The 26,011-nt window shown below is 41.3% G+C and overlaps 1 protein-coding gene across 15 annotated transcripts in view; it reads left to right on the forward strand.

The window, feature by feature from the left end:
* Positions 1-312: 312 nt before the first annotated feature.
* AMOTL1 (angiomotin like 1) overlaps positions 313-26,011 on the forward strand; it is a 155,577-nt gene continuing 129,878 nt past the window's right edge. For 3 of the 15 annotated variants that reach the window (XM_023644679.2, XM_023644681.2, XM_023644677.2), the window contains exons 1-2: positions 504-833; positions 21,392-21,526. In XM_023644679.2, coding sequence (XP_023500447.1) covers positions 21,442-21,526 — 85 coding nt within the window. In that variant the 5' untranslated portion in view covers positions 504-833; positions 21,392-21,441. Of the gene's footprint in view, positions 834-21,391; positions 21,527-23,014; positions 23,581-24,363; positions 24,640-26,011 lie in introns of those variants that run through there. The other 12 variants (XM_023644675.2, XM_023644680.2, XM_023644686.2 and 9 more) reach the window with 10 other exon arrangements.

Raw genomic sequence — 26,011 nt, forward strand, 5'->3', positions numbered from 1 at the left:
AAAAGAGAAATTTCCTTACTTAAATGTCTCTTTTCCCAAATCTTCTTGATGGAAGGTGGACATGTTCTGAGCTGATATATTAATATTACAAATGATCCCCAATGGGTCGAGTGGTACCATATTCAATAAAAAGAAAATAAAAATCGGTTGGCTTCATTAGAAAGGCTATCACACTTTCTTTCCATACACTGACTCATCCCTTTTGTTTAACTGAAATTGTTTAATTTATTTTTCCCTCTGCCAGGTCCAGACCGTCACCTCTTTATCACCTTTGTATGCTTACAAATCCACCAGCTCTGAGAACCTCTTACCAATGTGCTCATTTCCAGCTTCTTCCTGCCCCTCCTCCTGATGGAAATATCTTTGCTTCTTTCTCCCCCGCCCTTCCTGAGAATTTTTACCTCCCAGAAGTTTAAATATCTATCTTCCTTCCCCAGAGAGCAGTTTTTCAGACAACCGGATTCTTGAGAGATAATGATACGACTCAGAAAAATAAGCGCCTAGTGTCTCTAGCCCCGGTGCCGGTTACGGCGATCGGTGCTTCAGGACTTTCTGAAGCTCTTTCAAAACAACAGGGCTCATCGGATTCCAGCCATCCACCTTCTGGAGGCTGAGCATGTCTGGGCAGTGGCTGCATAATTTGGATGGAGTCATCACTGATGAGGCAGACTTGGCTCAGCCGGGGAGCACTCGTTGCTCTTTTAAACTCCACGGCACCAGAGATGAAGTCACCTTTCTTCTTTTAAAACCAACAGATTTGCCCTGGGAGTCCCTGTCACTTGTATTAGAACTTGTTTTTTTTTCCACGGCCGGTCACCAGGACCTTCTCTCAGGTAAGGAAGCTCTTATTTAGTGGCTTTCCTTCCAGGAGAGCTTGCCTTGAGGGGGACTTTGGAGGGCTCTCCGGGTAAAGTTGGAGTCAGGTCAGGGGACACTCGATTGGGTGAGGAGGATGGCTGGTTCCCAGACAGCTGGTGTCCACCTGGTGGGCTGGCAGGCCCTGGGCTGGGTGAGCAGAACCCCACTCAGCTCGGAGCTGCAGTGGCGAGGTCTCACAGGGGGCAGGGAAATCTAATCCAGGCTCTGTTTCAGGTGCCTGTTGTAAGAGTTGTATCACGAAAACGTTGGTGAAGCAACTACAAGTGGTCTCCTTTGGGCTGGGGCTGTCCTGCCTCCTTTGCCTCCCTAGCAAGTGGCTTTGTGTTTCGGGGAGAATCCTTAAAGGGTCTCATGATAACGGTTGATGTACAGAAAAGCAGCAGCTCCCTGGAGAGCCTTCATTTGCTCCTTGCTGGCTTGAATGCTTCCCTTTTCCTCCGAGTGTAGCGGAGACAAAGGGCCCAGGCTCCCTGTCCTGACACGCAGGGACCTGTGTCGACAACGGCTGTGCTGCTGTGTGGGCCACAGGTGTGCAAACACGTCTCAGTGCCTGCCCATACGAGTTCTAAGAAAATGAGAAGAATTTTACTGTGTGTGCATGTGTGCATGTGCACAGGGATACCTGTGGTCCTAGAGACCACTGAAATCTCCCTGCATCACTTTCTACGAGTTCTATGAGTCCCTGTCACTGATTGAGTCATACAGCTTTTAACTTTGGAAGGCTGAATAAAAACATCTTGGTTATGATGGAGGCACCCACAGGGTGATAAAGGGCTTTTGGAGAGACAGTTAAACCACTGTGAAGTGAAACTATTGGGAATTGCAGAGCCCCTTTGTTACTGGACACGGAACCTGCCACACATAGTTCTCATGCGTTCATCTACAACCTCTGAAGGGAACAAAGAATCTCACCAGATAAGAGATGCTTGTTTTGTTTTAAATGCAAGTGTATTCTGGCCACCAGTGCCTGCTTGCACGTTCACCTCAGACTTGGCATGTCTGGAACTCACCATTACCTGAAATCCACTCCTCCTTCTGTGTCCCCTGGCTCAGAGAAAAGCACCTGTCTGTCCATGACACATTTCTGGACTTCACCCTTGACCTCTCCTTCGTCCTCATGTTCCCACATCTAGTTTATCAACACATCCAGCAGATTCTGCCTCCATATTGTCTCTCAAATCCATCCATTCTCCCATTTCCGTGGCTATTTTCTTTGTTTAAGCCCTTATCTTCTTCCAGGAATATGGAAACCTCCCCTCCGGGCTGTCTCTCTCCAGGCTTACCTTCTGGGTCCAGCCAGAGGGATGATGTACAGTGATCGATCAGCACCTGCACGATCCATCAGTCACTAGTCCAGTGATTCTGTCTTCTTAGTATCCCTAAAAACTTTTCACTCCTCTCCATCCCACCACCACTACCTTGGTCCAAATCACCCACACTCTTTGCCTAAGTTATTGCAATCGCCTCTTAGCTGAGCTCCCTGCTGCCAGGTTCACTCTCTCCTTAATAGAAGACACTTTCAACTTCTTGTCTTCCCAAGCTATTACAGAACATTTTTTACAAGCGCAGAACTTGAAACTGTTATTACCCTATCTGGGGTTTAGAAGCATTAGCATTTTTGTAACTCTTGTAGATAATTCAAGGAGGGAGGCAGAGAGAATGGGGGAAGATGGGGGTGTACATTGCAGTGGGAAGACAGCCTGAAGAATGCATAAAGCTCCGGCCTTGGAACCACGCAGGTCTATGTTCGAATCCCAGCTCCTCCACTTCCTAACATGGCCTTGACTAAATTGGTAACCTTTCTTCAGACTCATTTTCCTCAATTATGAAATGGAAATAATACCTGCTTCACTGAGTGAATATAGGAGTTAAACGAGAACATTTATGGAAGGCTCTGAAAGATGGCAATTAAGAATTTTTAGTTCCTTTCCTTCTTTCCTTCTCTTTTAAGGCTTATCATCTCTAATTATCATACGTCTTGTAGGTATTTGTGCATCTGTGCATGTATAATGATCTGTTTGGGCATGATAGGAAGAGGAGTGGTGAAGAAATGCCTAAGAACTCTCTTAAGGAATTTGCAGTTTGCTTAGGGAGGTAAGGCAAACTTAAATAGCATAAAAACATCTCTGAGACAAGCAATCTACAATTGTCATGTGTACAGTACCAGTTGAGTACATAAGCAGGGAGGGCTGAGTAAACAGGGCTGTGAATACCTTCAGACGGAGTGTAAATAGATCTATATCAAGAAATTTTAGATTTAGGCTCTTTGGCAACTTAAAAATCATTGGCCTCTCTGATGCTGAAGTGGAACTTCCCAGAAGGCTTTATACTTTCAGAGTGACAAGGTCGTACAGGTTAGTGTTTAAGTGACTTTGCTCATTCATTCATCAAACATTTATTGAGTGCCTACTGTGTGCCGGGTCCTATATCACACAATTCCTTTGCTACTCTTCCATGGGACAGGGAGGATAATTCTCCTCATCTTGAATCTGGGCGAGACTTGTTTGACCAAGAGAATAAGAAGAAAGCGACCTTTGGGGACATCCGTGCTAAGTTCTAAGAAGCTCTGCAGCTTTCTCCTGGGTTTCTTGGTCCACTCACTCTGGGGGAAGCCAATCACCATGTAAAGTCCTGCACAGGTGACCTGGCTCTCTGCAGGGAGGGGGGAGCCCTGATTTGTAGCATGTGTCAGTTTTCACCATATAAATACTCCCTCCCACTATGGCTGATTTCAAACTACCAAAGTGACAGCACTGAATGCAGGGATGGAAAGAAATACACAGAATCGGCTCTTATGAGTTGGTACAAGCCAGCCACAGTGCATGACTGCCAATTACTCTGAGACCACCATGCTGTGAGAAGCCCAAGCCATCTAGGTGGAGAGGCTGCACGGAGAGAAGCCCAACCAGCCCCAGATTTCCCAAACATTCAAATTTAGTCTCCAGGAAAGAAGCCTTCAGATGACTCCAGACCCAGCCAGTATCTGACTGCAAATGCATGAGAGACCCCGAGTGGGACCTGCTCAGCTCAGCCCAGTCAACCCGCAGAACCCTGAGAGATCAGAACAGTTTGTATTACCTAAGTTTAGAGGCGGTTTGTTACTCAGATAAAGATAACTGGAACAAGATGGTAGTCTTGTTTACTCAGAAGCCAGCCTAGATCAAGCCCCCAGGGAGTGTGGAATAGAAGAATCTATCCAGAGAATTCTTTGTCTGTGCATATTATCAGACCATTAAGGAAGAAAATGTTTTCATTAAAAAGGCAAAGAGAAAGAGACTCAATTACTTTACTAACTAGTTTTCCTCTTAAACTAAATCAGTGAAAAAAATTTCTCTTACACACATACATGCATACATACACATACACACACACTTCTGTCATCATCTGCCTCCACCAGGTATCCAGCTAACTATTCATACTTACCTGCGCTTTTGGCTCTGCTCCATCCTCCACATGGAATTTGTTGGGGAAAGCAGGCAGAGCAGAAAAAACGTGAAACAAGGAAATGCCCAGAGCCCCGAGGTCTGGTGAAAAGCAACTGGGACCCCTAGAAAAGGGCAGCAAAGAGGAGGGCTTCAAGCAGGCCTCAGGAAAGATACATGGATTAGTGAGTACAGCATGAATTTTGAAATCAGATGACCTGCATTCCAATCTGGATTCTGACATTTTCTAGTTGGCTGACCTTGGAAAGTATCTAGTCATCTCTCTTCTCAGTTTCTTCATCTTTAAAATCTGGATAATAATGCCATCCCACAAAGTTCTCATGAAGATTACACGAGATGTACTTGTCAGGTACTTACCACAGTGCCTCATGCATCATGCTGAATAAATAGCGGTTAACAGCAGTGGTAGAGAGAGTGTCGGAGTCGCACTGGTGGTACTGTTGTCACAAGTTCCAAAGCTACAGACTCCCTGGCAAGCCCAGAGCTTCAGTCAGTCAGTCACGCTACAGGTGCCCAAGATAAGCGTTTAACAAATACTTAAAGCAGCCTGAATATTTATATTCTGAATATTCTACTGCCAAGTTTTTTCTCTTATTGTCCCCCAAGTATATTTCCAAAGGCTTAAAAAGCATAACTGTGCATTAGTTCTCCGATATCTTAAGCAATATGAACTAAGACCATACTGTCTCATTTCTGGTGAGTCCTCTTCTTACCTTCCACTGTGTAGCAGGTAGTTGAGCAGTCCACTACTCAATACATTTTAACTATGATTATTTTTTAAATTCTATTTAAGGAGAAATTGACATTAGGTGACTTTTGTGGGGATCCTGAGCCCATGGTGCTCCAGAAATGTCAAGTTTACCAGTTTAGAGATGTCATCACTTTGGTAGAACAGTCAGGGTGAAGGGTAACATAATTCTTAAGAGCAAAATGTGAGTGTTAAGTTCTCCTGCTTTATTTATACTTTGTGAATAAGAGTTACTAAAACTTTAATCTGTGAACTGACATTAGGCAGACTTGTCTCATTACATTTATGGTTGGTCTAGTCATGTGGATTGTTTAAACAAAGAATAATGCAAATGTTCTCACTGTTAAAGAATAGCTGATTTGTGTATTTAAAAAAACTTCTATTATGAAATATTTATGGATCTGTGAGTGTGTGCCTGCTTCTCCTGGCCGCCCCCATTGTTAACATTTTGCATAACTATAGCACAAGATCGAAACTAGGTAATCAACATTGGTACAATCCACAGAACTTACTCAGATTTTATCAGCTATACATGTACTCATTTGTGTGTGGATATGTGTATAATTGTATCCAATTTTTATCATATTAACTTCATGTAACCACCATCACAATCAAGGTACAAAACTATACCATTACCACAAAACTCTCTTGTACTACCCCTTGGTCTCTAACCTCCATCCCTAACTCTTTGAAACCATTAATCTGTTGTCCATCTATACAATTTTATTTCAGGAGTTTTATATAAATGGAATCATGTAGTATTTATATGCATGAGTTTGACTTTTCCCACTCAGCATAATTTTCTTGAGCTCCATCCACATCGTTGCATGTATCAGTAGTTGGTTCTTTTTTATTGCTGGGTAGTATTCCATAGTATGGATGTACTATAGTTTAATCACTCGCCCATTTACCCACTGGAGGGTATTTGGGTAGTTTCCAGTTTGGGGCTATTGAAGTAGAGCTGCTATGAGCATTTTTGTGCAAGTTGCTACATGAACATAAATTGCCATTTCTCTGGGATAAATGTCTGAGATTGCAATATTTGGGTCTTATGGTAAGTCCATTTCTAGTTTTAAAATGTACTGCCAAACTATTTTCCAGAGTGGCCACAGCCTTTTGCATTACCACCAGCTGTGTTTTTTCCTTTTCTTTTTTCCCCAGCTTTATTGAGGTATGATTGATAAATAAGAATTGCATATATTTAAGATGTACAATGTGCTGTTTTGATTTAATATACATTGTGATTGATTATCATAATCAAGCTAATGAGCATATCAATAAGCTCACATAGTTACCATTTGTGTGTGTGTGTGTTTGGTGAGAACGTTGAGAGAGCTTGGATCTTACTCTCTTAGCAAATATCAAGTATACAATACACTATTATTAACTATAGTCACCAAGCTGCACATGAGGTACCCAGAATTTATTCATCTTATAACTGAAAGTTTGTACCCTTTGATCAATATCTCTCCAAAATGCATTTAATTTTGTGTGTTGATATGAATCCTACAATCTTGATGGACTCATTTATCTGTTCTAGTTTCCTGTAGGTTCCTTGGAATTTTCTATGTAGACCATCATGACATCTGCAAATAGAGACAGCTTTAATTTCCCCTCTACAATATATATGACTTTTATTCCTTTTTCTTGCCTTATTGCACTGGCTTTCTAGTATTATGTTGAGTAAGAGTGGTGAGAGCAGACATCCTTGCCTTGTTCCTGATCTTAGAAGAAAAACATTCAGTCTTTCTTTCACCATTAAGTACGATGTTAACTGTAGATTTTTTGTAGATGCTCTCGATCAAGTTGAGGAAGTTTCCCTCGTCTTAGTTTGCTGAAAGTTTTTGTCACGAATGAGTGTTTGACTTTGCTAAATGTTTTTTCTGCATCAATCAATATGATCATCTGATTTTTCATCTTTAGCCTGTTGATAGGGTGGGTTGAGTTTGAATTATTTTTAAATATTGAACACACTTTGTCTATCAGGGAAAAAATTCCACTTGGTCATGCTGTATTATTCTTTTTTATGAAGAACTACTAGATTCAACTTACTGATATTTTGTTTAGAATTTTTCCATCTCAGTTAATGAGCCATACTGATTTATAGTTTTCCCTTTTTTATACTGTCTTTGTCTGATTTTGGAATCAGGGTAATACTGGCCTCATAAAATGAGTTATGAAGTGATTCCTTCTCTTCTGCATTTTGGAAGAGATCATGTAAAATTGGTGTTAATTCTTCTTTAAATGCTTGGTAAAAATTCTCCAGGAAAATTATTTGGACCTAGAGATTCCTTTTTCAGGAGCTTTTTAATTATAACTTCGATTTTTTTAATGATTGTGGAACTATTCAGATTATCTATTTCATCTTGGCTGAGCTTTCATTGTTTACTATGTTCAAGGCATTAGTCCATTTATTTGAAGTTGTTTAATTTGAGAGTGTAAAGTTGTCTGTAGATTTCCATTATCTTTTTAACAGCTATAGGATCTGTAGCAATATCTCCTGTTTGATTCTCGATGTTCGTAATTTGTGTCTTCTTTTTTTTTTATCTTTATCAATCTAGCTAGAGGTTTCTTGATCTTATTGAGTTTTTTTCCTATAATAGCCAGCTATTTGTTACACCAATTTTTTCTCTTGCATTCCTGTTTTCAGTTTCATTTATTTCTTCTGCTGTCTTTATTATTTCCCTCCTATCTGGTGAGTTTTTTATTTCTGTTATCATATATTTAAACTCTATATTTTGGATTTGGTTCTTTTTTATAATTTCAATTTCTTTGCTGAGATTTTATGTTGTTTTATTTGTTTCAAAAGAATTTGTAATTGTTTATTGAAGCATTTTTATAATGGCTGCTTTAAAATCCTTGCTAGATAATTCCACCATCTGATTTATTTCAATGTTGCCATTGGACGATTGTCTATTCTAATTCAAGTTGTGTTTTTTCTGGTTCTTGGTATAATGAGTGATTTCCAATTGTACTTTGGATATGTTGGATATTATATTGGGAGACTCTTGACCCTACTTAAATATTTGATTTTAGCAGGCACTCACCCTATTTAGACTTAGAGTGTAGGTCCTGACCGACTTTTGTGAGCTGGAGTTCCAATGACAATTTGTTCTTAGAGCTCTAGCAATGCTGATACAAGCGATCTTGTTCTTCTGGTGCTAATTTGGCTCCTGCTTTATTACTGCAAGTGCCTACTGGGCTGCTTGCTGAGTGTGGGGCAGGTGATGGATCACGATTCAAGCTCTGCTGATGCTGCCTCCAAGGATAGACTGGCCCATCTGCTGTCTCAGGTATGGGAAAGGGACCCTACTGATGCTGATGCAGATGAGGACCAGTGCGATTCTGAGTGGGGGATGGGGATCCTGCTGATGTTGACACTGAGGAAGGTAAATCTTGCCAGCAGAGGTGGGGTGGAGAGTGAGTTAGCCCGCTCTACCATCATTGCTGCTGCAAACAGATCAGTCTCTGGGTCCTGGTACCGCCCTGCATGGGGGTCAAGGGATATATCTTTCCACTAGGTCTCTGCTGGGCTCATCCCTTCCCTGGCCTTTGGCCAGAGAGAGAAGGCCTTTCTTGCTTGCTTTTTATTCTATGCCTCTTGATGGTTTCAGGTTGTAGGCCTCTCTGGTGCCTAGTATGAGATATCTGGAAGGTGAAAAGAAAACCTAAGGAAATCACCATGATATCTCAAGTCCTGAGGTCTCTAGCCAGTCAGCCTTCTTCTTTGTATCTTTTAGGGTCATTGCATGCTCATCTGTTGAGTTATTTCCAGGATGTTTAGTTACATTCAGAGGAGAGGAGGAGGGAAACATGAGTCTGTAACATCTTGTCCAATAGTAAACTTTTAAAATAAAAAAATGAGAAGAGCCAGGCAATTTCTGGGGAAGAGAGAAACATGAGGAAGGAATTAGGTATTAAGGAAGGAACTTGATATGAAAGCATGTAGCAACATACAATAATCAAAATACTGGTGCAACATAGAAAGATCAATGGAAAAGTGTAAAGAGTTCAGAAATAGACCCAACGAACATGGCAATGTAGCATTTCAACCTAGTGGTGTTGGGAGAATTGGCTGCCATTTGGAAAGGAAGATAAAGCTGGATCCCTGTCTCTAAATAAATTCCAGATTAATAAAAACATATATTAATATTAAACAATAAAAATAATTTTTAAATGTGTAAATTATTTAACAATCTTGAAGTAGGAAAGACCTTTTTAAGCATGGCACCAAACCCAGAAACAAAACAGAAAAAGATCGATACATTTAATTACATAAAATGTTAATGAATCATATATGATGAAAACAGTATAAATGAAATCAAAATACAAATGACAAATGGAAAAGTCATTTGCAATATCTATGTAACATAGCAAAACATATTTTTCTTAAAATTTAAATAGAACATTCAATAAAATAAAAAGAAATTGAGTAAAAATGGGCTAAGTACATGAACAGGCTTTTCAGAAGAAAAGAAATACAAATGACCAATAAACATAAGAAAGGAAGATAAACTCCTAATTTAAGAAGCACAAATTAAAAGTGAGAAAACTTTTTTCTTATTTAAAAAAATTACAAAATTAATAAATATGCATTGTAAAAAAGATTTAAAGTATGTGATGTCAAATGACTGTTTCCTTTAAAGCCTGATCGTACTCCCAAGCTTGAAATCTCTCTTTTTTTCCCTAGAAATAGCTCTATTAAAAGTTTGCTATTCCTTCTAGCCCTTTCTCTATGTGATTAGAAACGTGTGAGTGTGTGTGTATTTCTTTCTTTTACATAAATTGGGTCCTATTTATAAATTGTTTTGCACCTGGCTTTTTGCAATTCACATTATTATTGCCACTTTTTATATCGGTTCTTATGGAGTCACCTTATTTGTTTTAATGGCTGAATAGGATTTACGGTGTAACTATACCTTATTTTATTTAACTATTTATTGAGTGACATTCAAGTGTTTCCTTTTTTTTCATTACAAGGAATGTTGCCTCATATATATCTTTGTGCTTACTTGTTTTGCAATTGTATTCTGTAGGATAGATACTTAGAAGTGAAACTGCTGGATCAAAGGACACGTGAATTTTATGTTAGAGAATACGCCAAATCGCCATTTTAAAGGCTGTATCAATTTATTCTTCTACAAAAGTGTGAGAATACTCGTTTCTTCGAAAAGTCACCATCTTTTGATGTTATCTTTTAAAACATTTTGACAATGTGATGAATGAAAAAAAAGTCAGCATTGTTTTAATCTGCATTCTCTGAGTATTGGAATAGAACATGTTTTCATACGTTTACAGTTCATGTTTGTTTATCTGTTAATTGTCAGTTCATAGCCTGTCTATCGTTCTTTTGGTTGTCATTTTCTTATTACATGAAACTTTTTTATAGTATGAATATTAATCTTTTTTATACATGTTGTATATTCACTCATCTTTTTTCACTTTTTTGAGGAAGATTATCCCTGAGTCAACATCCACCACCAATCCTCCTCTCTTCGCTAAGGAATATTGGTCCTGAGCCAACATCTGTGCCCATCTTCCTCCATTTTATATGTGGGGCACCTGCCACAGCATGGCTTGATAAGCGGCGTGCAGGTCCGCGCCTGGGATCCAAGTAGGCGAACCCCGGGCAGCAGAAGCGGAGTGCGTGAACTTAACCACTATGCCACCGGGACAGCCCCAACCATTCACTCATTTTTATTTTACTTTTCTTTACTGTGTCTTTCATTTTAGAGCAGTTTTAAATTTTATGTAGTCTCATCTGTCTATTCTTTGCTCCAGATGTCATGTGTTAGTAAAGTTTTTTCCACTACAGAATAAAATGATTTCTTCTAATGTGCTTAGGAATTTGCTTTTATTGCTTAGATTTTTTTAACTCATCTTGAATTTATTTTTATATATACTGTAAAATAAGAATCCATTTTAAAAAATAGCAAATTATCCTAACAGTTTTTATTAAATAGTCTATCCTTTCCCCACTGACTTGAAATGCCAATTTTTTCAAATAAGAAATCGATTTCATTGGTTACTTTTTGAACTTTTTATTTTATTCAAACAAATAATTTATCTATTCTAGCAGCAAAATCACACTTTTAATTACATTCACTTTATAATTTGTTGTATTATCTGGGAAAGTAAATATCCTCTCAAATTCTGCCATTATTTTTATTTATCAAAAGTTTCTAGGCTAATAAACAAGATATATTAGTAAGAGAAAAAGCCAGACACGGGAAAAAGAAATATGTGTGTGGGTGTTTATGTATGTATGACTGTGTGTGTGTATTTACATATATATGCACACATATGTGTGTATAAATATATACATAAATATACAAAAATGTATGTCTATACATATATTTGTATATGTGCATATATACAAATATGTACATGTTTACATATGTATACATGTACATATTGGCATAGACATAGACAATGTTTGGAAGGGCACACAGGAAACCATAGGTACCTCTAAGGAGGGGGCCTGTTGGGGATTCTATTGATGATTGAGACTTACTTTTCACTTTAGATCATTCCCCACTTTTAATGTATTCCTTAAAAAACAAATATGCATTTCTTTTATAAATAAAAACAGTATATAGTTTTCTCTGCCAGAAACCCAAGCCTGTACAAAGGTGTATCTTGTATATCAGTGTCTCTTGATGCCAGCTGCACGTAAACATTACATGGGGAGTAATTAAGAAAAACAGATGCTCAGGGACTTGCCCCAGAGAGAGGGCCTGGGCATCAGCATATTTTAAAAGCACTGCTGGTGGTTCTAATGTGCAGTCGTGGTTGAGAACTGCTGCTGTAGATGACGTGAGGCTTAAATGGGTCCCCAGAAGGCCACTGTGATGAGATCTTTTCAGAATATAATTACGTGTGAATACAATCCAAAGTAATTTCATCACTTTTCTGTCAGGCTAAGTATTGGCATGAGACTGAGTGCACACAAGTCCAGAGGGGAGTGGTGGAAAAGAGCTTTGGTCGATGTGTGTGAGACCATCCATCTCTATGTTAGGGCTTTTTGTTGAAAGCTATAGACTCATTCAGGCTTCCTCACCACATAAGGGATTCTTGTAAACTAATCGTGATAAAAAATATGGGAATCTCATGGAAAATCAGAAACAGCAAAACAGTTGTGCCTCAGGAGCCTAGAATGTGGTTGGTACTAGAAGGTTCCAGTGGAGTCCCAGGAACCTGGGATACTTGGAGACGTTCCCATAGGAGGTTTTCAAAATTGTTTCAACTGGAGAATTGATTTGTTAAAGTGAAATGGTTTTTGGAAACTTGATCTGGAAAACAGATCAAAGAGGAAGCTGAAGAAGCCTAAGGATTGCCTGGAAACTCAGTATTATTATCGCTGTCTCTGCTTCTTGCGTGTGTCTTCATCTGATGCTTCTCCCTAGTGGCTGACTGATTCTATGCCTATAGTCCTAACAGAGGATCTGATTGGTCCAGCTAGTCCACAATGGTCTGTCTCTGGTTGGGGGAGCTGTTCCACACCAAGTGACCACATAGATGGATCGAGTGGTTCATGGAGTCTTGTGCCCACCCCTCATCACCCGAGCCAGAGAAGGCATAGGAAGAAGAAGTGGGTGCATAAAGCTGCCTTGGGCCTGAAGGGGAAGGCGTGGGTAAGGCAGTTTCCCTTAGAGTGGGAGAGTGGCTAGAACACGCGCCACGATTAACCCGTCCAGGCCAAGCACTAAGTCAGTCCTCAGTGAATGTTGAATTGGAAGATGGTTTTAAACGGAGCGTCAAACTGCTTAACTTCAAGGAAAGATGCTAGGAAAAAACCTGTCAGGAATGTACAGATGGCCCTTGCACTCTGAACGTCTCCAAAGTACTTCTGTGGCTTTAGGAATCTGGGCTTTCAAAAGGTCTTAACGTCCTAGGAGTTCAGGAGAATGGAATTCATTTGCCCTTGGGATCAAATATGTGCCTCACGTGGCTATTGAGCAATTGGGGTGTGGCTAGCACAAATTGACTTGTGCTGTAAGAGAAAATACACACTGGATTCTGAAGCCTTGGCATGAGAAAAAGAAATCTAACATTCTCATTAATAATTTTTACATTGTTTACACGTTGAAATACTGTTTTGGATATAGTGGAGTAAATAAAATGTTAAAATTAATTTCACCAGTATTACTTTTTCTAAAATGTGGCTATTAGAAAATTTGAAGTTGTCGACGTGGCTCACATTATCTTGCTCATGGATGCCAGCTGGATTAGATTGTGACTCTGATATTTTTCCCCTGCACAGGTATGGCTGTAAAGATCTGTGTGTGAACAACTGCCCTTTGCTGTGGGGCCCACTTTGATATCCTATTCTGGGTTCATAAACAGAGCTGTGGCAGTTTATCTTATTCTGGCTCTTTGTCTCTTCCTCATAGACCGCAGCCCAATTCCTTTTCTCAAATAGAACCACTTAATCCTCTCCTGTGGTTTCTCAGCATCCCACGCCCAGGTGGCATTGTTTCCGGCTCTGCCTCAGCAAGTCCTTGCAGAACTCTTCTCTGCCTCTTCGCCTCTGCTACTCTTTCCTGCCTGGTTTTTTTCCTTCCTTTCTAGGACTGGCACACAGCAAACATTTCACATTTGCGCTCTTACACAATTTTTACACGTCTTTTTCTGGGAAAATGTTCTAGCCAGCAGCCCTCCTTTGGGGACATATGTCTGCTTCCTAATGCCTCATCACAGCTCATCCTGTTTCCCCATGGAATGAAGTTTGCGCCTGGGACTAAGTCACTTCCAGAAAAGTATCTACTTCAAGAGTTAATAATGACTTTAATAAAAACAACTACTATTGCCATTTATTGGGTTTTGTTATCGGCCAGGATCTATATGAGGTATGTTACAGGTATTTCTCATTTAATCCTTACAAACCCCACAGTGAATGTGCTATGATCCCCTATCACAGAAGGGAAAATTAGGTTCAATGACATTGTATGCGTACCTTGCTCACAGATCACTGCTAGGAAATGACGGACCTGAGATTTAAATCTAGCTCTATCCCCAAAGTCCTTGCTCTTCCAGTCCCTTACATTTATACTGCCTCCCACATGCCGTTTCACCTCCCAAGTTGGGCAACTCCAGCTGGAATTCAATGCTGCATAGCCAGTGATATCTATGGGCAAATTTGCTGAATGGCAGCAGTGCTATGCACTGTGTAGTGTTTTGATGATTTCCCAGGTGATGTATGATTTTCACAAAACTCTATTAAAGATGGAATAACTGGCTTTACGAGCCCCACTTCACAGAGTGGGGATTGAGCTCCATGAAATTGAAGTGATTTCTCCAGGGTCACTAAGATCCCAAGCTGGCTGAGAACCAGTTTTCTTGAAATATTTATTTTCCTTTTTCTTTCCTCATCAGTGTGTACTTGGGCATTATACTGCCTGGATGGCAGAATATGATGACAAATCTTTTGTTACGATTGCTGATTTAACCCTGAATTATGTGAAGAATTCGCAGGTGCAGACTCACCCGAGTTTCTCAGCTGTAGGTATGTCCGTCTCATTCATCCACTAAGCATTGTCTGACCCCAAGTCTGACCGGACACTGTGCTAACAGTGGGAGTAGAAGGGTGGATAAGATTTGACTTTGTCCTGAGGAGATGGCCTTCGAATGCAAATGACAATCATCTTGCAAAGAAAGTATTATCACCCAATGGAAAATCGTTGTCTTAAAGGAGTATCAAAAGTTCTGAGAAGCACGAAGGGAGAAGGAAATAACTCTGCCTGGGAAAGTTTCATGGTGGAAGGGACTTCTGAGCTTGGTCTCAACGGACTGACTTTAGAGATGAAAAGCCTGAGTCACTGAGTGTTCTGCAAAGGACTTCGTAATTTTATAACTTCATTAGGTATCCTAAAAATATGCTTGTTGCCACAGCTCCATAGAGAGTAGTAGCATAAATTATTTATTGGAGTACTTAAAATATTAACATCAATACATTCCACGGTAGCTTCACAAGTACTCTGCCCAGTTGGATAAGCCAATTTGAAATAATGGTTTTTAACTTACTCAAACTTTCCAGTTCTACAAAGTTGATAAGAATACTTGGAAACAAAGAAGAAGCCCAGAAGAATCATGTCAACTCTCGAAACATCAGCCATTTCAGACAAAGGAAGGCTTTACGCCCCTAGCATTTCCTGTCTTTTTATTCAATGTAGAGAAGTATTTTCTTTCACAGTGGATACTTAGGGTAGTCTACTCTTTTCTTTCGACCAAGAGTAAGAGTATTGTATTCTAAGTGCTGCTGAATTTTATCACTTGAATATCAAAAGCCCAGATGTACACTCTGATGTGTTTGGTTTATTTGGAGCTGGAGGGAAAAGAACTTTCCAAGTTTACAAATTGAAATTCATCAGAGCCAAATTATTGAGGCAGCCCAAGAGGAGACTGCCCTCTGCTCTACTGTGGTCCACAAAGTCACTGATGATTGGATTTTTCTAATAGCTGATACCAGGCTAGACTTAGTGCAATGGACTGAATGTTTGTGTCCCCTCAGAATTCACATGTTGAAGCCCTAACTCCAATGTAAGGGTATTAGGAGCTGGGGCCCTTGGCAGGTAATTAGGTCATGAGGGTGCAACCCTCATGAATGAGATCAGCACCCTTATAAAAGGGACCCCTAGAAAGTGTTCCAGCTGTCCTTCTGCCATGTGAGGATGCAGTGAAAAGTCAGCAGTCCATAGCTGAAAGAGTCCTGGCCAGAACCTGACTGTGCAAATCTCGGACTTCCAGCCTCGAGCACCGTGAGAAATAAATGCTGTTGTTGATAAGCCACCCAGTCTATGTACTTTGTTACGGCATCCCAAACTGACTGAGACACCTAGATCCTAGATAACGGGATCTTAGCTAGAAATTCCTCCTTGAGAAGAAAGATCCCACCATGTGACCTCTTCCCTCTTGTGCTGCAATTTAGTTGTTTGGTTCGTTTTCTGGATCTAACAAGATAGATCCACACCCTTTCCTTGTAACCAAGATGGAACATTCCACTGAGGAAGAAGGTCCATATCTGCAAGGCTTGCAGAGCATCAGAACTGGGTAAAAATCTTGATCTTTCTGGAAGAGCATCTCACCTTCAAGCAGCCTTTGAAGAACATAACAAGGGACAGGCGGTCCTAGGACAGCTCAGCAGCCCTGAGGATTGTTGACGAATATCAATATTGTGTTGAGAATTTAAAAATGAATTGCTTGATTGAAGTGTTCACAAATGTAATGGACTGCCTGGGGAGGACACAAGCCCCTTCTCACTTTGCGAGAAGTCTTTGAGTCTGGGCCGGGTAGGCATGTTCTGGGCAGTCATGCATGAGGCAAGGGTTGGACTGAAGGCCCCAAGATCCCTTCCAACGCCCAGATTGTATTATTTGCATATCCTCGGTTTACCTTGTGCATGACTCTACACTTGCACTTAGTACATCATTCTGTAGTGATGTGTCCAGACATTTGTCTCCCCCACAAGGTTGAAAACTCTTCAGAGGAAGAGCAACATTTATCCGTTTCTATCCCAAGCATTGAGCACAATGGCTAGTACATAGGAGACACCAAGTAAATATCAAATGAATGAATGGATTCATTTTATATATCTATAACTATACATATTTATGAATATCTTGACATAGTATAAAGTTAGCAGAAAGTAGACTTGCTTGCTGTGAGGTTGTCCATATTCCTTAGAACCCGTGGTTGCTTGAATATCTGAATGATGGAATATGTCACCCGATTTCCCCAAACATGGCACTTCTAGTTAGTTAATTCCTTTTCCACAGATGGAGCTATAGCATGGCAGTTAAGGCAACATCAAAGTATGATCAGAGTTTTTCTGAGTTTGTATTCCTAGATCAAGCCGCCATTGCCAGAAGCGACTCTGGAGCTGTTGGTTAGAGGTCTAGGTGTTACTCGGCTGCTTTCGGTGGGTGGGTGTCTCCTGTGAATAATCAGGAGTGTAGTTGCATCCCAAGCTTGGGGAGGGAGGCAGGTGTATGAGGGGCACGGCTGAGCAGAGGAGCAGGGATGTAAACTGAAGTTAGAGATTAAGTGGAAGAATCTCAGCAAGTTAGACTGGATGAGAAGGTCAGAATAAAGCCAGGAAGCGGAGGCAGATAGGGTGTGGTTGTTAGGTGGAAAAATTCTAAAGAGGCAGAGGAGGTGGGTGAGGCTGCAAGGAGACTACTTTCCAAAGGGACATGTTAAACTGAGATATGCTTGTGCCAAACACCACCCTCCCTTCATATAGTCACTCATTCAACAAATATATACCGAGTGCTTACCTTGTGACAGCCACTGTACAAATGCTAAGGATACAAATAAGTAGGATCTCTGTTTTCAAGGATGTAAACTATGAACTAAACTCTGTAGACATATTAACAGGCCATTAGTTACAGGCTGTAACAAGGGAAGCCCAGGGAAGGCTGTGGGGAACACATCACCAGGGCTGAGATGAGACGGGAAGGATAAGCTGTAGTTAGCTAGGTGAGGCAGGAAGAACAGTCTTGCTAGAGCTCTAGGAATGGCTGAGGATACAAAAGACCAAAGAGCTTGTTCAGGGATTGCAAATACTTTGCTACGGCTGGGTCTTGTATGCCCTGTTGAGTGCTCTCGACTTTCTCCTAGGATAATGAGTCATTGGAGTATTTTAATCAAGGAGTGATATGATCAGATTTGTGCTTTAAAAATATATCACTACAATAAAGTGTGGAGAATGAGTTGGGGGAAGGAAGACCAGGGACCCACTGAAGTCATTGTTGTGTCTCAGTGAGAGATGATAGTGGCTGAACTAAGGCGGAGGCAATGAAAACAGAGAAGCAGACGCATTCCTGGGACATTTAAAAGTTAGAATGGACAAAGCTCGGTGCTTGATTGGATGTAAGATGTAAACAGTCAATCAAGGATGACAGTTTCCGGTTCAGGCAGCTGGGTAGATGGCTCACTCTAGAGGCAGCTCTGAAAAAGAGAGGAGGATGTGCCAGTTTAAAGGAGATTTCTGGTACAAAGGTCCATTCGGCCTCACACTACTCTTTAAGGGAAGAAAGACCTCCTTTGGGAACTTAGTGGTATCTGAAATCTGACTAGGGTACTTACCCACACTGGTCATTACCATTTATTCATCCGTTCCATCAACTAATAGTCATTACATATCACTTATTTATCCATAGTATCCCAGTATTCCATAGATCCCAGTGTCCAACTATGCAGACTGGTAGCTGCATAGTTTTTCAGCTTTATTGACATATAATTGACAATATTGTAAGATATTTAAAGTGTACATGGTGATGATATATGTGTACATTGTGAAATGATTTCTCTCATCTGGTTAACACCCATCACCTCATATATTTGTCTTTTTTTTTGATGAGAACATTTGAGTTCTATTCTTTTAACAAATTTCAATCATACAATACAGTGTTACTGACTATAGTCACCATGTTATGCATTAGATCCTCAGAACTTATTCATCTTACAGCTGAAAGTTTGTACCCTTTTACCAACCTCTCCCTATTTCCTCTACCACTGCAACACCCCAGCTCCTAGCAAACACTTTTCTATTCTCCGTTTCTATGAGTTCCACATTTTTTTCTTTTTAGAGTCTACATATAAGTGATACTATGCAGTATTTGTCTTTCTCTGTCTGGTGTATTTCACTTAGCATAATGTCCTCCAGGTCCATCTATATTGTCACAAATGGCAGGATTTCCTTCTTTTTCATGGCTGAATAATATTTCATTTTATATATATATATATATATATATATATATATATATATATACACACACACACACTATATCTATATCCATTCATCTGTTCACAAGACAGTTTGTTTCCGTAACTTGGCTATTGTGAAGAATGCTTCAATGGACATGGGAGAGTAGCTATCTCTTTGAAAAAGTGCTTCTCAAAGTCAGAATTACAGCTGTAAGTTTCTCTAGGCTTTCCCGCTCACCCCACCCCCTATATTAATGTGTGAGCTACCATGTGCTGCCTTAGAGAAAAGTATTTCCTCACTTTCTTTTCCCACGGTTGCATTAATTTTTTCTCTCTTTAGTTCCTCCTTCACTGTCTTAGTCTTTGATAGAGTTTTGACTTGGATAGAGGTTAAACACTTTACAGAAAACCCTGAATAAGTTGTTTTATATGGCCAGAGGCCTGGAAAATATTTTCCGGGCTCCAGAGTTTCATGAGCACCTCTCATAAAAGTGTTAGAAGTGTTAGAGTTTCAGTAACAGATGTTATTGATCAAAGTCTTCCTCGAAATACTTGTGTTTGATGCAATTTCATTTCACATTTTGTGCTTGGCTTTCCCAAGCTGAGGTGTGAAATTCAAGCATCAGAGAAACCAGCAGAGCTCGTGGGTTGAAGTTAATAACACATTCAATATGAACCTATGTAGTCCAGATTAATAAAATAAAATGCAAAGATGTGAGAGCCTAACCTCACACATCCAAAGATATCGTCTTGCAAATCTGTTTCCTGGGGGCCAGCGGGTGCCTAGGCCACTGGGCCAAGAGTGATGCGGAATCTGCTTTAAGATGACTCTCCAATTAATCAGTGAAACTCTATTTTTGTCAAACAAAGGTATTAGAATCTCCAACTCACTTCTCAAGGATGGTGCCAGGATTACTGAAGTTGTTTTGAATGACCAGTCTAATGAAAATAAATGTTGCTTTTTAAGGATGTAGTATTATCAAGGTTATTGCATAATCGGTGAAGATATGGGATGTTGAATATTTAGGTCATTTGATTAAAAGAGGATACCAGTGTGATCATGGCCCAGGACTGGATTTCTATTCCAGACGTATTTTTAGTTTTGCACAGAGAACATGTCTTGTTCCAATGGCAGACCACCTCTAGCCCCAATCCGTCACCTCTCATGTGCTAGGCTGAGGCTTCAGTTTGCTAATGGATAAATAATGCAGCTTTCTTGGCCCACTGCTGTGGGTAGATAGGCTGCCTTTGTATGTAGAAGTATATTATTATAGGCTACAGGCCTTAGAAGACTAAACAGGCTTTTGACAGCATCTAGTCCTAATTTCTTCATTTAAGTTGAGGAAATTAAGGGCAGAGAGAGTAACTGGTTTGCCTAAACTCACCTAGTTAGTGCCAGAGTCAGGGCTAAAATGTGGATTTATTGACAAGTCCAATGTTTTCACTACAGCATTGTGCCGTATCCATTCTTCTGTAGGATTCCCTTCTAAAATGTTTGGGTGCTTGAGTTGAACACAAATCCCTAGTGAGCCAGTAACCGATAAAGTACACTACAATCTTTGGTACCACCTGATATTTCACTAAAGATTTTTGGTTGTTTGTTGCAACTCCCAAGAGTACCACACTTCTCTAGGCAGACAGCCAAAAAGCAACAAATCCGTCTGCCATCCCTGTAGTCAGGCGGGCAGTGCAGGAACCTGCAAGGCAACTTCTGAACAGCATTCTTGAGACCAAATCAAGCCAGCCGCTCTGATTACAACATATGATAATCAGTGCCCATCCTAATTAAATTGACAGGATTTCTGCCAAGGTGGATGTCCTGCTTGCTGCATCACAGATTCTGTCAATCAGTCATGTTCAGTTATTCAGCCACCCCCATTTGAGGACCTGCTACACACAGAGCCCAAGAAAAATGTCCTTGTAATGTGGGCAAAAGTTTGGCCATGAGTTGTAATCTCCCCAGGTACAGTTTACAGGTAGAGATTACCCAGGCTGGGGGCCCTCGCAACATATGACTTTCTATCATGGTTTTCAAGAGGACATGGAAAATTGGTCTTCATGGTCCTTCTTGGCCCTGAGATTCTCCTTTAAAAAAATATTTATTATGTACTTTTTTCACATTATAAAAGGAATATATGTTTATTGTGAAAAATGCAGAAAATTACAAGAAAGGCACTCATAATTCCAATATAATGGTAGCTACTTCCAATCTTTTAGCTCAAATTTTTCCAATCTGTTTTTGAGGCATAGCTAGAAGTATACATCTATTTATTTTTTGTGAAATTGACATTCCATTGTACCCTACCCTGAAATTCTCGGAATCTACAAGGAATTCAGAACTAAACACAGTTCTTGCTCAAAGCCTGGTATGTGATTGTTGCTTCATAAACATTTGTTAACTGAATGGAGAGGGAGACCGTGTTCCTTAGTCTTGAGCAGCCTCATTGGAAGATCTCACACTCAGGCCATGCCCGGATCCTGGCTACAATCTTTGCATGCAAAAGAAACATAATGAACTAGAAACTGACTATTTTCTTTCAAGAAAGCTTCCCCCTCCCAGGGGAGCATCAATAGTAATTCATTTCCCGTTTTTTGTGCTCATTATTTATTTCAGGAGATTCCATTTGATCCGAGAGCGAAACATACAAGAGACTTGCTAGAAGCATGGATCTCAGTGAAAAATGGCCTTTGGAGGAAGGAGCCTGGTTGTCTCATGCTGGAATCCATCATTTTGCCAACACCAGAGTGGGTATGGCTGCTTTTGATGTCCCTGATTCACATGGTACTCTTCAGCTCCTGCACTCATTGTGCCAACCCCGCTGTACTCAGTATGTGCCAGGGCTGTTTGTCTTTTCAAAAGCAGCCAGGTGGTGGAGTCAGACAGCGCTGGGTTCAGATGCTGAATTTCCTACTTACAGGCTATGTGGCCTTGAGAAAATCTATCATTTCCTCAGCTCTAACATAAGAATAAGAATGCCTACTTCATAGAGTTGTGATAAGGACGTCATGAGTAACGAAGCTGTCATTTACCGAGCCCTTACCCTAGCCAGGTGGGGAGTTAATCATACAGCTAACATGTATCAGACACTATATTCCTGCTTATCTTGTCTCCTCTCCTCTCAACAGCGCTGCAAGGATTAATGTTGACAATAATGCAATCAGTATAAACAAAGTAGGTCAGCTCATTTTCCCTTCTTTTTCTTTGTACTAGCATCTGATTAATGCAACTCAGCATTAAATAGTGGGATGTTATCACTGTCCCGGAGTGGAGCATACAAATCTAAGAACTATAAGCCTGACTCAGAGCTGTGGTCCTCTTGCAGGGCTAAGAATCCTCCATCTACCATGCCCCAAATCTACTGGAGGTCTACTTTGGTTGTAGGAGCCATTCTATGGATGGGGAGATCAAGGGCCACTGAGAGTAATACATTCACATGATGCTTTTAGTAAGGATATGCCTCCCATTTGTTTGTTGTTCATGCATTCATTCAACAAATATTATTGAGCATCTACTGTGTGCCAAGCACTGAGAATACAAAAGAGAGAGCAAGATACACATGGAGATCACCATGTGCCCCATCTCTAAAATGGGGTAACTTATACAGCAACAAACATTTACTGAGTTTCTGCACTACACCAGGGTACATCTTCCAACCAAGACTACTACACACAATGGGAGATTCCCTCAAAGGAAGGTCAATGCTCTCAGAGAAGAATGCAGTCCAGGCAAAAACCAACAACTCTTCACTCCTGTGACCTGTCACACTGCCACCCTAGCTGCTTTTTAGAAATTCTTAAGCCAGTATCTCCTCACAGCCCAGAGTAGAGTTGAACCTCCTCAGCTCAAAACACAGCCCTTCTTGATCTGACCCCTGCCTGCCTCTCTAGACTCGTCTCCTGCTGCTCATCACTAAAAACAAACCCCTTCCTCATTGCTATATCCACCTACCTCTGGATCCTTGAATACATCGCGCTGTCACACACGTGTGAGCCATTGCAAAGGCTATTATTCTATTTGCCTTCTACTTGGCCAGCTCCTATTCATCTTTGAAGCTTCAACTTAAGTCATCTATTCTGGGATCTCTTCCTGCTGCTGCTCCCTACACACTCCCATCCTGGTCTGAATGAGAGGTTCCTCCTCAGAGCTGCCAATGAACTCACAGATCCCCTTATTGCAGTGCTTACCACACTGCACTGTGATTGTCCATATCTGGACAGCGTGTGAGCTTCCTGGGGCAGACATCTTGTTTTATTCATCTTTGCATCCCTTTCACAAGTAGCCTGGCAAATCCTTGATGTATATTTGATGGTTAGCTGGCTGGGTGGCTCGTTGAATGAATGGGGATATGAATGAATTATGGGTGGGACCACATCCTCTGTGTATCTCCACTTTCACTGAGAGCCTTTTTTCTCTATGGCAACCCAACTGCTTCTGGCACCACTACATCACTTCACCTTACTTTTGGTTCACCTATAGCATTTCATTCAACGACCTCAGGCTTGTTCACCAAAGCTTGAAGGCAGAGGACAGACAGGAAGCAGGTATGGTTTGTCCGCCAGTGCTTTTGTAACCTAGGCAATGGAATCATCCACCATAGAATTTTAGAACTGATAGGAGCCTTAGGGATCACTGTGACAAAGAGGTGGCTAGAAACTGCTTATTGTGACTAGCTCCAAACACTAGCGCATCCCTCTGTGAGTTTACCATATCATGTATCTGCAATCTTTGGGGCATGGCTGGCTAACAGGAAGGAGAACCAGATCTGTGTCTAGATCCGCCTAATGGAGAGGCACTGCTCTCAGGTAAGTGATGAGCTTCTGGGGCTGATGAAGAAGCTGAGCTCTGGTGAGCAACAGATACCATGATATCCGGCCCCAGTTCAGGCAATCGGTGTGTGATGATGGAGGTGTCCAAGGCAGAGTACGGTAGTGTTATGGTTTGTGGGTAAAACACCATAACAAGGAATCGATGCGGCTAAAATTTGAAAATCTTTGTGGGCAGCTGATGTTAGGGTTGTTCTCAGAGGCCTGGGCTAGGATTCAAGGCAAGAGCTCAGGTCTTAAAAGGTCTAGGTGAGGTGTCAAAATGGGAGCCTAGTGAAATCTTAAAGTGAGATGAGGAAACTCACACTCAGAAACGAAAAGTGGAAACCCCTATGTGGCAGGCCTAAGTTAGAACTGGACAAATTACAAAAAAAATATTCATAATCATTTTTTAAGTAGATACATTACACCAGACATCATGCTAAGCCTTTTTGTATAGATATAGACTGTCTCAATTCATTGTCACAACCAGCTTATTCTCATTTTATGAATAAAGAAACAGCCTGAAGAGGCTGAAATATTTGTGCAAGGCTGGTAAATGGCAGGGTAGGGATTTGAACCTAGATCTGCCTAACCTCGAGCCTGCCGTGGGCTACTGCCCCGTAATTCATCCTCGAACACCCTCTACTCTGCCTTCTCAGTTTAAGGCTCTGGTGGTCCAGTTAAGATTTCTATTGCTGGTTACTTCATTGTCATTGTAGAAAGGAGAACTAAGTCTGCGCAGGGCCAGGAAATAAACAGTGCTGTCACAATGTGTGGATTATCATCCAAGACTTTCCTACAGCTGCCTCAGCTAGTGCGTTGCCATGGCCCTGGCCCACCTGCCTGAGAGCGTCTTTCTTCCACATCCCACACCCGTCCCACCTCTCCCATTAAGGGCTAGCTCCATATTTGAGGCCAATGTGGGCCGATAGGGTTTCCATTTCTAGTGAAGTACCAGGGAAAGTCCGGGAAGTGTCTAGGCTTCTGGGTTTTGGGCTTGGCTTCATGGAATCCTCTGAGAACTGCATTATCTGCCAGGGAGGCTCAGTCATTCTGGTGAGTCATAGGCCTTGAGGCAGGGCCAGATCCATGGAACATCTGCCTTTGTGTTATCCTCAGAGCATCTCAGGCTGCCCTTAGGGTGGGATAGCCTCCAGGAAACTGGCTGAGGAGAACCCAGGATGTCCGTGGGTGATGTGGAGTTTCTGGAGGAAAGTCCCTGCACCACTCCTGCTTCCTACACCTCTACAAATACCCTCAAGGACCTGGGCCAGTGGTTTTGCAAACTTACTTTAAAGGTCAGGAATACATTTTCCAAATGAAATCATATGCAGTGCCTGACACACAAAACAGAAGGGGACCAGTGTTGAGCCAGAGCCCTGTCTCTGACTGGAGCATTGCAAGCTGGATTTGGCCGCTCCTTCGATTTGCCAGCTGCCACATCATACTCGTGGGGATTTGGTGCAGGAGGGGAGGCCTCCACACCCCTTCTCAGTGAGTCTATAAAACACTTATTCTTCCTGTTATAGATGTGCTCACTCAGCTGTTTGGGAATCCTGCTGTCATCCACTCTTCCCAGGGGACTCAACCCGCTTAAGCTCCTCATTCCAGGAGAGGCAGGAAGTGTGGGAAACATAACCTGGCAGTAGGGGCCAGATGTGTCTAGAAATGCAGTGGTGCTGTTCCATTATGATGATAAAAACAGGAAGGAGCAGATTGCCCTTCTCGTGCCCCTCAAGGTCAGGGAGCATTTTAACACGTCAGGAAGGAAGAAAGGAACTTTCTCTGAGAGCAGTCTGTGTGCCAAGCACTGCCATGGACAAGATTTCATTTCATTCAAATCCTCGCTGAAATCTCATCAAGTAGTTATTATCTCCATTTTGCAGATGAGGAAAGCCAGTCTTGGAAAGGCAATGTAACAAAGCCAAGCTCAAACAGCCAATGCCAGTAGAGCTCCCATTCAAACTCAGGTCTTCGTGCTCCAGAGCTATGCTCCGTCAGTTTCAAAGGGCAACACCATTTGGCATCTCCACCTTTCTGTGAAGCTTGATCCTTTTTATCTATTTCTCTTCCATATGATATGGTAAAAAGACTAATACAACGGAGTCTGTTACCCATGATCTCCTATTGGCACTTTTTGAAACAAGTTTCATAAAGCTCTTTTCCTTTTATGGAGGAGATCACAGTCTAGGCAAGTTTGGAGACATATCAAAGATTAGTGGCAGAACTTGGGCTAGAACCCAGGCCTATGCTTCTCCTTCTGGCACCTGTACTATGCTGATTGCTAAGGCCATAGCTTCTTGGAAAAATCATTTTATTGTGAAAGAAAAGAGGCCACTGCAACCCAAGATGACTCTATTTGTAGTCTCTGAAAGAAGCGATTCTCTCTCAGGCCTCTGTCCAAGATGCTGGGGTGGAAAATGTGAGA

Source organism: Equus caballus, chromosome 7 (genome assembly GCF_041296265.1).
Source record: "Equus caballus isolate H_3958 breed thoroughbred chromosome 7, TB-T2T, whole genome shotgun sequence".
Taxonomy (NCBI): domain Eukaryota; kingdom Metazoa; phylum Chordata; class Mammalia; order Perissodactyla; family Equidae; genus Equus; species Equus caballus.